Source organism: Desmodus rotundus, chromosome 5, assembly GCF_022682495.2.
Source record: "Desmodus rotundus isolate HL8 chromosome 5, HLdesRot8A.1, whole genome shotgun sequence".
Classification (NCBI taxonomy): domain Eukaryota; kingdom Metazoa; phylum Chordata; class Mammalia; order Chiroptera; family Phyllostomidae; genus Desmodus; species Desmodus rotundus.
The window spans coordinates 104,239,234-104,255,344 of record NC_071391.1 but is presented as its reverse complement, the minus strand read 5'-3'; the positions used below and the strand labels follow the sequence as shown (position 1 = coordinate 104,255,344).

Sequence of the window (16,111 nt, the reverse complement as noted above, 5' to 3'; positions counted from 1 at the left end):
TTGGAGCAGTAATTTGAAAATAGTTTTTATGTCCACCTTTATAAATGTTAATTTTAAGCATAAGCTAGTATTCAGAAGAATTTTATGATAATTCACAACTCTTTTACACAAATGAACTTTCCGTTTACTAGGAAGGAGACACCATAAATGTGGATGTAACTTGTCCAGGTGCCACTCTGGCTTTGGCTATGATCTACTTAAAGACCAATAACAGGTACTGCTCCTCTGACCCCACCCCTGGCCAGACAGCCGGGCTTCCTTTCTGACCTTGGGAGTAAAACTGAACTATCTTGATGGATTTATTCCCCCTCTGCTAGAGCAACCTGATTTTAATTCGCTCAGATACTAGAGATTATATAGATTTTTATCTAGAAATAATTTATGTTCCTATTTTAATGATATTTGACAATATAATTGTCGATTCTTATTCATTTCTGTGTCATAGTGGTCACAAAAATGCCCAAATTGCTTTTCATTAATTTTGCATGTCATTGTGAGGACTGGTAAAACCGGAATCACTTAGCATTGTTCTGTTCTTCGTTCCTAGTTATAAAAATGGTTTCTGCTTAGTTCGGGTTTTCCTAGTGAACCACACCGTCTACTTTTCCAACCCCCATCATTAGTGCTGACACTTGAAAGTAGACCTTTGGCATTTATTCTTTTACATTTTGCATAGGAATGTAAGTTGGGTAGGAGACGGTAAACTCTGCTTAAGTCTTTTAATTTAAAAAATATCCTAAGTTTCAAGGAATTTGTCAATGTTGTATATTCCTCCTGTTAGAAAAAGTATATGTATGCAAAATTAACGATGTGGCTAAGAACGGGCGTTTGTTCCTTTACTATTTGGATGAATGTGTATGTTAATTCTTTCTTGGCACTGGAGCAAGACAAAACTAAACACAGCTGCTCTTATGGAGCTTATGTTATTGTAAAACATATACAGATGCATAAGAATTGTATGTTAGAGGATGTAAAGTACTGTGTATGCAAGAAAACAGGACAGTGGATGGAGCTGGGGAAAATACTCTGAAATCCATCTTGGGCTTCTTGATTATTTTGCCTCTTCCTAAACAGTGTGCTTATTGATATCTTCAACTCACAGGTCCATTGCTGATTGGTTGCGAGCTCCTGACACAATGTATTTGCTGGACTTTGTAAAACCGGAGTTTCTCTTGCTTAGGGTACAGTACTTTGCATTTTTTCATTTCTTTTAACATGAGGAATCTTTATGTGGTTCTCAGCTTTAGCTTGCAAATACACATGTTTCTACAAGGGAACCTTTTACTATTAATTCATTATGTACATGTAGTTGGTAGCATTCTTTTAAAGTTTCCCACATTTAGCTGTGGGAAGGCTGGAAAGGCAGCCACATTGGCATATTACACCCGGAGTTGACATTTCAGATTCTCACATTATTCAGAACTTCCTAACAAGCAGCAAGTGACTGGGGGGGTTTCACTACTGCTTTCCTTATTAGTAAGGATGCAATATTGCTATTAACATAAAATTAATGACAGTAACTGTTCAACATAATTGCCTAAATTATTCCCTCTATAATGTTAAAACTTGTATGTTTTTAGCCTGTGAATGCCTTGAAATTCTGTAGACAGGGCTATGATGTTTTTCTTTTGTGGGACAAGTTATAAAACATCCTCGCTGGCTTCTCCAAATTGTAATGACAGTCAACTCAATTTTAGGGGTTTTTTTTGGGTATTGAAATATAAATTTTTATTTTAATGATTGGTTTAGGTTGATTCTGTATACTTACTTCATTTTTCAAAAGTACTGTCATTTGGGAACTGATTTTTAAGTTACTCTGTTTAACATTATCATTGTTACAAAATCTGTGAACTTTGCCTGCTCTAATTAGTTTCTTCTGTGTTACATTTTAAAGACACTTGCTCGATGCCTGATTTTGTGGGATGATATTTTACCAAATTCCAAGTGGGTCGATAGCAATGTTCCTCAAGTAAGTACGTAGAATAAATTTTGTTATATCTTTAATGGCATAAAATTATGATTTCTTCTGGGCTATTTCAAAACCCTATAAAATACTTCTTAAGAAGGCAATATTGATGATTATGTTACCTCTTGAAAACATAGGAACTTTCATTTTAAGTTTGTGTGCTGATCATAGGTCAACCTTTCTTTCTGGTTCCAGATTCCAAGAAATTGTACTTTTTAAAAATCATCTTTACCAAAGTGCCCTAAAAAAGTATTTTTGCCTTTTGTATCCTAATTAGGTACATATTTATCTAAGATGCTATTTTACTTTGTGACAATTTGTCTCTTATATAATAACTTATTTTAATTACTTAATGGCATATTTATCCAATAAGCCAAATAGTTAGAAATAAGCAGACTCCACAACAACTCTGAATCAAATATTATAATAAATATTGCCCTTTAATCAACAGTCCATTTCTGTTGGTGTCAGTTCCATTTTATTTATAAAATAAATCTCTTTGTCCTTGAGAATGCTTGAGAGTATTTCCCCCAATATCTGCATAAGAAAAAATTCAAAATAAAGAAAGGTTGAAAGTACTTTATGGACACACCCATATCACCAATTAGATTCTACAATTAGTATTTTACTGTATAAACTTGTTTAATCACATGTCTGTCCATTTATTCTCTGTCCAATTCATCATTTTTGATAAGAGGTTGTGTTTCAGTCAGTTGCAGACAGTACTATACTTCTCCCTAAATGTTTCAGCATGTGTATCAATAACTAGAATTCAGCACATGTATCAATGACTAGTATTTATTTACATTCTATCCCTTTTAGGATAAAGTTTATATACAATGAAAAGTAGAGATCTTAAGTATACTATTTGATAAGATTTGACTGAAATATATGCACGCGGAAACAAACATTGATCAGAATGGCCAGAAGTTCCCTCCTTCCCCTATCCAGTCTGTTCACTTACCCCCTCCTCCAAGGCAACCAGTTTTCTGATGCTTTTCCAAAATAAATTAATTTGCCTGACGTAGAACTTTATGTGAGTGGAATCATACATAGTGTACACCCTTTGTATAAGTCTTTTTTCATGATTGTGAGATCTGAATGGCTCATCCTACTTATTGTTAAGTACTATTCCATTGTCTAAACATTTAACCACAGTTTCTTTCTCCATTCCCCTTTGTTAGACACCTGGTTCCAGGTTTTAGCCATTATGAATTAAGACCATAAATACTCTTATACAGATATTTTTGTGCACTTATGTTTTACTTTTTTTGAGTAGATGTTTAAGATTGGAATTACTGAGGTGTGGAGTAGATGATGTATTTGGTATTATAAGAATTGGTTAATCTTTTCCCAGAGTTTGTACCATTTTATACTTTGGCCAAGAGTGTATGAAAATGCTGGTGCTGTACATCTCGTCTATATTTGGTGGTGTTAGTCTTTTTAATTTTAGTTCTGCTGGTAAATTTGTAATGATATTTACTATGTGGTTTCCATTTCTGACTGATGATGAGGAAACATTTTCATTTGCTAGTAGTTCCTTAATATATCCTTTTGTGTGAAGCCTCTGTTCCTATCTTGCCTATTTTTTTAAAAAAATGCATTTTTGCCCTGGCTGGGTGGCTTAGTTGATTACAGTGTTGTCCCACACATCAGAAGGTTGCAGGTTTGATTCCTGGTCAGGGCACATACCTAGGTTGTGGGTTCATTCTCCAATTGGGGCACAAATGGGAGGCAACCCATTGATGTTTCCTTTTCTCTCCCTGCTGCCCCCAAATCAATAAACATATCCTCAGGTGAGGTTTTTTTTTTAAGTGTATTTTTGTCTTTTTATTATTGAGTTGCTAGAATTTTTAATACATATGGGAAGCCTATTTTTTCTCTGATACATGTTTTGGAAACATTCCTCCCAGTCTCATTTGCCTGTTCACTGTTTTAGTAATATTTTTGCTGAGCAGAAGACTTTCAGAGTTTGATAATGACTAGTTTATCAGGTTTTATTTTATGGGTATTGTGTTTTTTGTGTCCTATGAAAAAAACATTTGCCTAACTCTAAGTCTTAGAGATATTCACTTGTTCTTTTCTCTAAAACCTCCAGTATTTTAGCTTTTGTGTATAGTTATGTTATCCATCTCAAAGTAATTTTGTTCATGACATAAGGTAGGCATTGGGGTTTTCGTTTTTTAAAAGTATGGATATTGAGTTATACTAACACCATTTGTTGAAAACATCTACTTTTCCCTATTGAATTCCTATGGCTCCTCTGTCAAAGTCAAGTGAGCATGTAAGTGCGGGTTTATTTCTGTGCTCTATTCTGTGTCTTTAATCTATTTGTCTTTATGCCACTATCATACTCTTGACTGCTGTAGTGAGTTCTGAAGTCAAGTAGTGCAGTGGTCCCCAAACTTTTTGGCCTCAGGGACCAGTTTCCTGGAAGACAGGGCAGGGAGGGGGTGCGACAGGAGGCACTTGAGGACTGGTTGGGGACCCCTGAAGTAGTGCATGTCTGCCATTTTCATGATTTCTTTGAATTCTCTAGGTCATTTGCTTCTCCATATAAAATTTAGAATCAGCTTATTAGTATTGATATAAAAGTCTGGTGGATTATAACTGAAATTGTATTAAATCTATAGATAAGTGTATGGAGAATAGATAATTAAATATTGAGTCTTTTACTCCAAGAATATAGAATCTCTCCATTTTTAAATTTCTCTCAGAAAGTTAAGACTCTTGAACAGTTTTTAATGTTTACCTAGATATTTTACATTCTTTTATTATACAGCAAGCGGAATCTTTCTGTAGAATTTCATTTGCTGATTGCTTGCTGCTGTACAATTGATATAAAATATGAAATTGATTCTTTCTGTATCAACCTTTTAACCTGTGGCATTTAAATGCATATATTAGTTAAATAAATCATTATAAAGATAAATATTGTGTTAGGTACCTTATTGGCATTTTTTCCCAAAAAAACTCCCTTCTGATTGTCTGGTGTGGCGCTGTGTAAGTTGTTCAGGCGTATTGCCCCCTGTATGTGGGTGGGAGCGATGAACTCTTCTGAATGTCATCCTTACACTATAAACTCCTCAAAGTCAGCTACTGTTTCCTTTCCATCTTTTTTTTTCTAGCAACTAGTATCTTTTTTTCCCTAGCTCTAGTGGCTAGAGTCCAGTACATTACTGTTACATTGAAAGAGGACAGATTGGGTCAAAATCATCCAGCTAGTGAGGGGCGGGGTCAAAATAAAACTAACTGTAGGATTTTAGATTTTGAGATTTTTGCCTTGGACAGAGGAGTTTGGTGGTCTTTTCTTTTTTTATTCTAAAAAAATAACAGTGCATTTTTTATTAGTTAACCTTATGACACATCTGAACATATTTTTATTTCTTTGTTTTGTTTATTTTTTAAATAATATTTTATTATTTAGGCTTGTACAGTTGTCCCAATTTTCCCCCCCTCTGCCCCCCTTTGCTCAGCCCACCCCCTACTTTCATAACCAATCCCCAGTAGGCTTTTCCTACTCATTTCCTGTGTGCCTCAACTTACCCTTGAAGGATTACATCTCTCCCTTTGATTACTCTTTATATTGTTGATTATTTTTAAATATTAGCAGACCATAGAAAAGGTGGAAAGGGTTCCCTCTCCCTCCCCATACAGTTGTTTATAACCCAGGCTCTTAGTGATGCTTTTAAATGATTTATAATTGACATGCTATTATGATAGGGATGGTACAGATCAATAATAGTAATAGCAGCTAACACTTTATATAATAAAGGACTTACTGAGTGCCAGGCATTAATTTTAAGAACTTTGAGTAGATTAAGTCTTCCAATTCTCACAGAAACCTAGCGGGTAGGAAACCGTGTTCTGCTGATTGTACAGGGGAGGCATAGAGCAGTCAAGGAACTTGCCTGTGGCCACAGGGCTAGTGTGTGGCCCTGCAGGATGCAAACGTAGGCCTTCAAGCTCCTTTTGAAGATCAAAAAGGAGCTTGCAAATGCTATCATCAGGTTACACACACACACACATTCTCTCTCTCCCTCTCTCTCTCTCTCTCTCTCTATCTCTCTCTCTCTCTCTCTCTCTCAGGTGGCCAAAAAGTCCGTTACGTTTTTTCTGTAACATGGCTCTAGGAGTGCTTAGTTGTCTTTAACTTCATTAGAAACAGTTTGTTTGTAATGTGACAGCTGTCTTATCAGCATGCAGTTTTTAAAAAAACATCAAAATTGGTGAATTTTTGTTCAACCATTTTAATATTGAAGATGGAATAAGATATGCAACATTTTCAGCTTATGATTTATTATTTCAAGAAAGATAAAATCATAACTGAAACACAAAAAAAGATTGTGTAGTGTGTGGAGAAGGTGCTGTGACTGATTGAATGTGTCAAAAGTGGTTTGTGAAGTTTCTTGGTACTATTGACATTTTGGCCAAACAATTCTTTGCTGTGGGGCTGTCTTTTGCATTGGAAGAAGATGTTTAGCCAGCACCCCTGGTCTCTGCCCACTAGAAGCCAATAGTGGGGGGTAGCTGACATACTCGAATATCCAAATCAAAAAAGTTATTCATGAAAATGAAAAATGTCTTTTATTTTACAGAAAAGACATAGTGGACTTTTTTGGCCAAATATATACACATATGTATGTATATACATTACTTATTTTGTAGTTACATTAATTTTTCAGAATGTCACCCAATTTCTGAGTAAATGGCATTCAAAAATAAAACTGAAAACTAGAAAGGAAAAATGATGGAAGTAGTTATCAACTTATATTGCACAGCCAACATAATTGCTTTACCTCATTGAGATTATCAAAGAGAAAAGGTATTTCAAGTTTTTTGATTTGGTGATATTTAATACTTAAGATTATATTATAAGTAATTTCTGAATATTTATTGTTTTATCATGGAAAACATCCTGAAACGTTATTCTCCCAAGCAGTCTTCTAAAAAGAATAATAGGAATAAATCACCAGAGTTTCTCTGTTCTGTGTACTTGTTTTCATATGTTTAGAAAATATACAGCTTTTTCTTTTTTATTTGTAATTTTTAAGTGAAGCAGGTCAAATCCCTTCTTAGTTATTAAAGTTAGATATTCTGGGATAAAAAAAAAATTCTTGTTCACTACCTGTAGAAAGGGGTGGGTTTCTACATAGTAGTCGCAGATGAACACATCGACATTTCAGCTTAACTTGGGTAATCGGGCTAATGGCCAGCCTCCCCTGTGGTGAGCGAGGTGCTAGAAACGGCCCATGACCAAGTGTGTGTCTCTGAGTAGAGTTCTCTGCAGGTGCATTCTCCTTTCGTGCTGCTTCCCGGTACCCCTGCCCCAACTTTCCTCTAGAGCCATCATCTTTCATTTCAGCTCACTGGGGTGAAATTTTATTACTCTCCTCTTGATTCGGAACACACTTAAGTCCTGTCGTTTATGTTCATTTAGCCCTGTTCAGTTATTGTTCTCATTTGGGCCATCTTAGACTTGAAATTAGGTTGCACGGACGTGATTACAATATGGGCCTTCGAATGAAATGGTTTAGCAAAGCTTGTTTTATATAAACATGGCCAAGATAAGCAGTGTGTTATTTTTCAGATCATTAAATATTTGTAACTTGAATATTGATGTTCAGGTATTCTTGGTTTGTATCTTGACAGATTATAAGAGAAAATAGTATCTCTCTCAGTGAAATTGAATTGCCTTGCTCAGAGGATTTGAATCTGGAAACCTTGTCGTAAGTTATGAAATGTGAAATACAAGTGAGCTGTCCTAGCGTCTGTCAGATGACTAAGAGGAATGTGCTCTGTAAGAGCAGTACTGCCCTTGACTTTGAATCCCTGTGTTTCTGACCATTGCTGATCAGAAGTTCAGAAAGATGAATTCTTCTGTTTGTTTGCTTTTGTTTAGGTCTCTGAAGTGTAGTGCTCTTGCTCTCAAAAACTAATATTGGAGGTTAATTTGTACATATTCCCATTTTATCCTTTCCATTAAAAAAATGGCAGTGATACATTTTTCCTCTTTTTGCTGCATATGAAACATGCAGGCAGGAGGTGCACTTTCTCAGGAACGGCCACACGGTGTTTCTGCCAAAGAAGCACAGGACCTGCTGATTGAGTAGAGGCACAATTGCGCATTTCCAGCATAGAAACTCTTTAGAGACAGGAAGAGTTATTATTTTTACCCAAAGATAATACTTACAATGAATTTTAAGGCAGAATGATGACAATAGTAAATTTCTTATAATCTGTCTCTAGGCAAGCACATGTCTACATAATTGCAGGAGCCTGTTTGTCTCTGGGTTTTCGATTTGCTGGCTCAGAAAATTTATCAGCATTTAACTGCTTGGTAAGAAGTATCTTAATTTACTCTACTCTGTTTTCTTTTTTCACAAAGTCTTAATATGCTTCCTCCTGACCTTAAGTTTTTTCTTTTGTTTTTGCAGCATAAATTTGCAAAAGATTTTATGACTTATTTGTCTGCACCTAATGCTTCTGTGGTAAGTCTTTTTTTTTGGAGTCTTAAGCTCGAAGAAAATTCACAAATAATGCAATTACTTGTATATTGTCAGTCTCTGCAGTTTGTTTGAATTTAGAATGGGAGATTTGAAGTTTTATTTTTATTCTGGGATGTTATTTCGGTGAGAATATGATTACCCTTGAAGGGTGCACATGTCTCTAACTTGTGACAAGAGAATAAATAAGAAAAGCTGTACACACCATGGATTGTCATACCATCTGCCATTCTGCCTCAGTGCTGAATGTTGGTAATTGCCTCAAAAATTTGTATTTAGTAAAAATGGAGTTGTTTTTAAGGAGTTGCTGCTGTGATGATAGGAAAACTGCAAGATTTTATTTCCTGGTAAAATCCACATAGATTTATGCAACATTTTTTTTGTTTATAATGTGAGAAAATTGGAAACATCAAAAAGTCTAAAAATAGTTAAATAAATTTGATTATAGTATATCTGTACCTTGTTAGACAAGGGGACTATCAAATTGTGTTCTAGGAGAATTTGTTGTAAGATTGTTTATAATAGATTAAAAAGGTTAAAAATATTGTGTATAGTAATATCTCAATTTCATTTGGAAAAAAATGTATATAAATACAGGAAAAGATTTGAAGAAAAAGAAAGGCAAAATGTTTACTGAAGTTCTCTTTGGGTGTTTCTATTCCAAGTAATTCTTACACCTTTTTGATATTTAATTTTTTAGATTGAATTTAAATTTCATAGTCACAGAAAATATTTGTTTCTATAGATTTTTTAAAAGTTATAAACATTTGTAATCTAATAATGGCCATGTTAGTTTTGATAATGAAGAAATGTAATACACAACAGTTGGTAATAAAGTAATGTTGGCCCTGGCCAGGTAGCTACTTGGTTAGAACATTGTCCTGATACACCAAGGTTGCAGGTTGATCCCTAGTCAGGGCACATACATGAATCAACCAATGAATGCATAAAGAAGTGGAACAACAAATCTGTATTTGTCTCATTTTATTTTGATCCTTTCCTCTCTCTCTAAAAATCAACAAGTAAAAATTAATAAAAAAAGAAATGTAACATGACAGTTGACAATAAAGAAATGTAATACAACAGCCTTCTTTTTGTATTTCCAGACAGGTCCTTACAACCTGGAAACATGCCTGAGTGTGGTGCTGCTGTCTCTGGCCATGGTCATGGCTGGCTCAGGGAATCTAAAGGTTTTGCAGCTTTGTCGTTTCTTGCACATGAAAACAGGTGGTGAAATGAACTATGGTTTCCACTTAGCCCATCATATGGCCCTTGGAATTCTATTTTTGGGAGGAGGAAGGTAAATGAATATTTCTTTGATGAGATCATGAGCAAGATCTGTCTATAAGAGTGACTTATTTTGAAATCGAGATGCATGAAAATTTTTGATTCTGGCTAGCTGTTAGCTTATCTGGAGGCATTATTACACTATAAAGGGGCCTTTTTATGGTTTAACCATCAATTTATGCCCTACTTGGTAGAGTTACCATCATCTCCTTAACATACTTAGCGTCACCGCATTTCTTAGAAGAGTATTTAACTCAGCACTTCATTGCTAAGCCTCTTGTTCCCCACCGTTGAAGGACTTACCCTTTCACTAAAGCTTTTTCTCATAAAGGTCACAAATACTACAGCAAATCCTATGAGATTTTCTTAGTGTTCAGTTTCACACTCTCTTTCCGTTATCTGTCATTCCTAACCACCTTATCTTTTTGTAAGACTTTCCTGGCTTTTAATGATCTGTATTGAATACACACACAACCACCACAAATCAGAGGAGCACAGCTCAGGAATGACCTGCAGTCGTCCTGCGTAGATCAAGATGTAGCTGAGAATGCCTCTCTGCCCTGGCCTTGCCTCTCCCAATTACTGGTATTTTACTTCTGCCCAAAGATAGCCAATATTTATTGCTAGTTTTCTAACACCTTAGATTGGTTTTGCCTGCTTTTGAAATTCAAGTGGAATCATACACTATGTATCCTTTCGTAACTTCTTTTGCTCAGCATTATATTTGTGAGAGTGCTGTTGAATTCCATTGTGTGATAGGCATCAATAGCCACAGTCATCGATTTTCTCTGCTGTTGATGGATATGTTGTGTTATTTCTAGTTTGGGGCAATTACGAATAATGCTGTTATGAGTATTCTTGTTTATACCTTTGATTTATTGTATATGGATCTGTGCATTCAGGAGAATTGGGTCATAGGGTATATGTTTATGTTCAGTGTCTGTGGACAGTGCCATCAGTGCTCCCAAGAAGCCATGCCATTTTACATGTCCATCAGCACCACACAACATTCTAGTTGCTTCCTATCCTTGTCAACACTTGCTAGTAGTCATCTTAATTTTAGCCTTCTGGGAGCAGTATCTCATTGTGGTTTTAATTTCCATTTCCCTGAATAATGACAATGACCAAATGGAAAACCTTGCGTAATGTCCAGATCTCTTGCTACCTATTTTCATATTAGTTTACTTTTTAAAAATTTTATTTGTGGTAAAATGCCGTAAAATTTACCACCTTAAATATTTTTAAATGTACAGTGTGGGGAACCCCAGCCAGTGGAGCTCTCCCGGCCGCCGCGGATGAGAATAAGTCGTCCCAGACACAATCTGTTGTTCCGGCGGGAAAGGGAGTGGCAATTCCCTCTAGTGGAGAATGCCCTGAGCCCTTCTCCGAAACGGCTTTTATTAGGGTTGGGATGTGTAGGGGAATACAGCATACATGCATAGCTTGTAGCTTATCAATCAATGTCCAAAAGGCTATAGTCATAAAAAAAACAACATTATCTACAGGTAACAATTGAAGAAACAAAGAGACCATCTACCATCTCTGGTCAGGGTTGGTGAGACATGCTGACACCAGGTGGTTGTAAAGGCGTGTTTCAGGGAACAAGGAGTTCACTCCTTATGCTTTGAACTTAATCGTCTGGTTTATATGAACAGGGCTGTGGCAAGGCAGGGCAAGCTTCAAAGAATACAGTGTACATTTCAGGCCTGATTTCCACGGGAGCCCTAGGTGTTAGTGTCCGGTAATGTCTGCCACCTGTGTTTCCTGGCTTTCCAGGGAGACTTACTAGCCTGTTTCAAGGCCTCTCTCGCAGGGTTATAGTCTCCAAACCAACACAGAGTGGTCCCCAGCAGTACAGCTCAGTAGTATTAAGTATATTCATGTTTTTGTCATGAAACTGAAACTCGTAATACACTTTAATTAGTAACTCCTCTAGTTCACTTTCCCCCAGCCCGTCAACCTCTATTCTTTCTGTTTCTATGAATTTGTCTACTCCACATTGCTTTATCACTGTTACCCTGAGGCCTTGGTCAGTTTTGTATGTTGTAGTTACCTTCTCCTACTCTGTGGCTTGTCTTTAAACTTGCTTAATAATGTCTTTTGATGAGAATTATTATTTTTATTTCATGGTTTGTACTTTTTTGTCCATGAAATGTTTTTCCACACCCTCCCTGCACCCAATGAAGATACTTGTCTTCCAGAAGTTTTTTAGCTTCTCCATTCATTACGATTTAAAACCTACCTGGAACTGATATTTTTGGTGCACCGTTATAGAGAAGTTTGTACTTTCTCCACTGTTCTGCGGAAACACGTTTGTTATAAAATAAGTGTTCTTATACATGTGTTTATTTCTGGGCTCTTATGTTCAGTTGGTATACATTTCCATACTTGCACCAATACCAGACTTTCTTAATTATTGTAGCTTTATAGTAAGCCGTGATATATGATATACGGTAGAATAAACCCTCCATACTGGGATTTCTTTTTGAGTGTGTTTTTCTATTCTTGGCTCTTTGGAGTTCCACACTGTGTTAGTATTGGAATTCCTGTGTGGTTGCCGCACTAAATAGCCTGTTAAAACGCTGATCAGAATTGCACTGAGTCCGTACATGGGTTTGGGAGGAATTGAAGTCTCAGTACCGAAGTCACAGCGTTGAGTCTTCCCGGCAGTAAACGTGGTGCTCCCTGCATTTACTCCGCTCTAGTGTGTGTGACCTTGGTGCACAGACACAAATTCTGCAAGTCATGTCGGTTTATCTGTCCTCTTTCAGACTGAACTAAACATTGGAACTTGCCTTTCCAAAGCATAGAAAGTGGAGGCTGTCAGAACGATTGCATGCCCTTTTAACAGGTTTTCTACACTTGTTCTTCTTTAATCACTGAGAATTAAGAATGGCTGAAGAAATGCTAGTATAAAAATTCTTCTATTTTATGATTTTTGAAATTCTGTTTTCTTTTCATAGTAAGCCCCTGCATTAATTCTATTCTCTTATTCGACCCCATCTCTCATCATTACATACCGAGTGACCTACTTGCTCATCATATTGAGTAGGCTTTCTCCCACACTGCATCTGCCTTTCCAGTGATTCCTGGTTGTTTAATGGTTTTGAGTACTCTGTGACAGCCTGGGAGTTTCTGACAGCACAGCTACACCCTTACGTTTAATCTCTGAATTCCCAACATTAATATCTAATGCTCGTCTTTGGATTGTGGTTTCATCAAAATGATAAAGAGAAAATGCACGTGTCAAAATATTTCCTTAAATTTTGAAATCTTTTCTTCCTAAATTAATTAAATATGTGTGTGCAATAAATGCTAAATTCTTACCCTACTTGAAAATAGAAACAGGGACAGAGGTTGGGGGATATGTGTGTGAGCATGTATAATAAAATATAGAAATATATTGAATCGCTTGAACAGTGTTTTTATATGATGTCCTGTATAATCTTTATTTGAAAATATTTGTAAGATAAACTAGAACTTTAATCTGTCCATTTGCCATGCTGAATTTGAGCAACATTAAAATAATTTAAGGAAGATTTTGAAAGATTTTGCTTTACTAAGAGTTTGTGGATTTTATAAAATAAGTTTATCATTAACCAAATGATAACCAAAAAAAGGTATTTGTATTTTGAGAAATAGTTATTTATGCAATCATTGCAACTTTTAATGATAACTTTGCCTTTCTTACTTAGTTTATCAGTCGAGGAATTGTTCATGCTTTACAGAAACAGAAAGTTTGAGGTACCCAATAAAAAAACCTTGTGTTTTTAAAAGCAATGTTCATAATTTTATAAATAGGCATAAATAAAACTGGAGAAGAAGGAGGCGTACTCTGTACCTGACTTTTTAAATATCTATAATCTCTAGGACCGCACTCATGGTCCTCAGTACTGTGCTTACTTTAGATTAAGGCTTTGCTTATTAGTTCAAATTTTATAATTTAACATTCGTGGAATGATGCATCTGCTTTAAGTAGTACATGATCTTGAAGTGGTTCGTGGACCGAGAAGTAAATGTGCACAGCACCGACACGTATTTTCAAGGCCTTGCCTACGCCTTGTCACAGTGAGGACGCCGATTGCCTGGTTTTCAAGAATGCTGTGAAAGTTTGGCGGTATCACTGATTCCGTCTGCACCTCTGCATTTATCTTGCAGGTACTCTCTGAGCACCTCAAACTCCTCCATTGCCGCTCTCCTCTGTGCCCTTTACCCGCACTTCCCAGCTCACAGCACTGACAATCGGTGAGTCCAGTGATTCTCTTCTCAACGTGATCTTTTTTAAGCTCTCTAAGGGAATAAGTTGATCGTGTTTTGGTTCCATGGACTCATTTCCAAATTAGCTTTATTGTGTTCTTGAACTTAATTATCTTTCTGGCTAAATATTTTAAGAAGTTTCTTTCATAAAGTTTTAGACCAGAAGAGCACTTTGGACATCTGATGACTGGTTGGTCTTCCACGGTACTCCAACCGGTAGAACTGCTCTGAACCCAGAAGTAGATCAACAGGGTTGTCTCTAGGGAAAAATTCAGCAAGCAAGAGATAGTAGCCAAGAGGAGCTGAAGACGGTACATTTTGTGCTATAATTAATCCCAAAAGAGAAATTTGTCTGATTTAGTGGCAATGCCTATAGGAATTCTTTTTTTCCCTTTTACATGAATGCCAAGAAGTTTTATATAAATGACGTGGAAGGGACAAGAAAAGCAAAGTGCAGCAAAAAAATCAGAGTCAGTTTAGAAGTGGCAGTGAGCAGTAGAACCTCAAAACACATGGGAGCAATCTGACAGTGCAAAAGCTGTGCCTTCAGAGCACAAAGGACTACCCACGCTTCTGTTTCCCTAGACCTTCAGGTACAGCAGATCTCCTGCACATGGAGTAAGGGAAGGAAAGAGCTGCTTACATCTCAGTGACATCTGAGATGCCCAGTGCTCTCACCTGAAGGCACCCTAACAACTGCCCAGGGATGAGCTGCTCATTGTGGTAACAAAGCCATCACTTTAAACCGTATTGGAACCCGTAGAGAAACTTCTTTTACAAAAGTGGCCTGACCTGAAGCCCAAGCTTTAATGATAGGCAGTGCGTAAGAACATTTTAGTTAGGAAACACTTCTGGGTCGTTACACTTAGCTGTTGGTTAGGGTACAGTGGAGAGCCACACTTACATAGTGCTGGTCATCATGTTTGTTGGTTTAACTATTTTAAACAAAGCAATTTGATGTTAAACACAGAGAAGCTTTATGTGACTGATAAATACCAGGGTTTTTTTTTCCTGGCCATGGTTGATTTTATTTCTAATAGATTTATTAGGGATGAGTAGATGTTGGTGGGAATAGGGAGGGTATTGCTATAAGTAAATTAAAAAAAATAATGTGAAGTCTCATTTCATTCTTATCTTCTGGGATCTTAAAATGTAAAAACTCTTTTGTGTGTTTAAATTCTAAAATAAATTTTAATTATTTTTGAAAACTGAGAAAGCATACACACAGAAAGAAGAATATTGTCATTTTCTCACATGTTATTTTTGGTTGCACTGTATTCTGTGTGTGTGTATGTGTTTGTACATCCTAGTAGAAGAGCTTTCCTATCTGAGGAAAACTGGCACTGTTTTCTCCCCCTTCTTCCCTATCAATGCTTAAGAAAAAAAAACCCTAGAAATAAATTCCTTAGGAGGTAAAAAGAGGTGCCCATGTTGAGCAGAAAAGGAAATTTGAAAACTGATTTTATAAGTGATCAATTTATTACTACATGATTTCATGTTAGATTTTTACCACCCTATATAAAACCTTGTAACTGAAAACTCAAGAATTCTTGTGTAGCCCTGACTGGTGTAGCTCAGTGGGTTGGGTGTCATCCTGCAAACCGAAAGGTGTCCATTTCTATTCCTGGTCAGGGAACATGCCTGGGTTGTGGGCCAGATCCCTGGTTGGGGTTGTGTGAGAGGCAGACAATTGATGTTTCTCTTTATCTCTTTCTCCCTCCCTTTCCCATCTCTAAAAATAAACTAAAAAATATATTTTATAAAGAATTCTTTGGTAAAGGATCAAGTGTCTATAATTATTTATTTTTTAAAAAGATTTTATTTATTTATTTAGAGAGGAGAAAGAGAGGGAGAGAAACATCAATGTGTGGTTGCCTCTCATGCGCCTCCTACTGGGGACCTGGCCCACAACTCAGGCATGTGTCCTATACTGGGAATCAAACCAGCAACCCTTTGATTTGCAGGCTGGCATTCAACCACTGAGCCACACCAGCCAGGGCCAAGTGTCTATAATTTTTTAAAGAGAATTGCTCTCCAGGACTTTTTAATTGGATTGCCTCATCTTCCTTCAGGATAGCTGTCGTTGCAATATAGC

At 36.5% G+C, this 16,111-nt stretch overlaps 1 protein-coding gene across 3 annotated transcripts in view; it reads left to right on the top strand.

The window, feature by feature from the left end:
- The window catches only part of ANAPC1 (anaphase promoting complex subunit 1), a 94,047-nt gene that overhangs the window by 63,134 nt on the left and 14,802 nt on the right, over positions 1–16,111 (top strand). For all 3 annotated transcript variants that reach the window (XM_045184888.2, XM_024576693.3, XM_045184887.2), the window contains 8 exons: positions 132–214; positions 1,103–1,181; positions 1,895–1,969; positions 7,619–7,695; positions 8,216–8,306; positions 8,404–8,457; positions 9,579–9,772; positions 13,918–14,004. In XM_045184888.2, the coding sequence (XP_045040823.1) occupies positions 132–214; positions 1,103–1,181; positions 1,895–1,969; positions 7,619–7,695; positions 8,216–8,306; positions 8,404–8,457; positions 9,579–9,772; positions 13,918–14,004 (740 nt within the window). The remainder of the gene's footprint in view (positions 1–131; positions 215–1,102; positions 1,182–1,894; positions 1,970–7,618; positions 7,696–8,215; positions 8,307–8,403; positions 8,458–9,578; positions 9,773–13,917; positions 14,005–16,111) is intronic.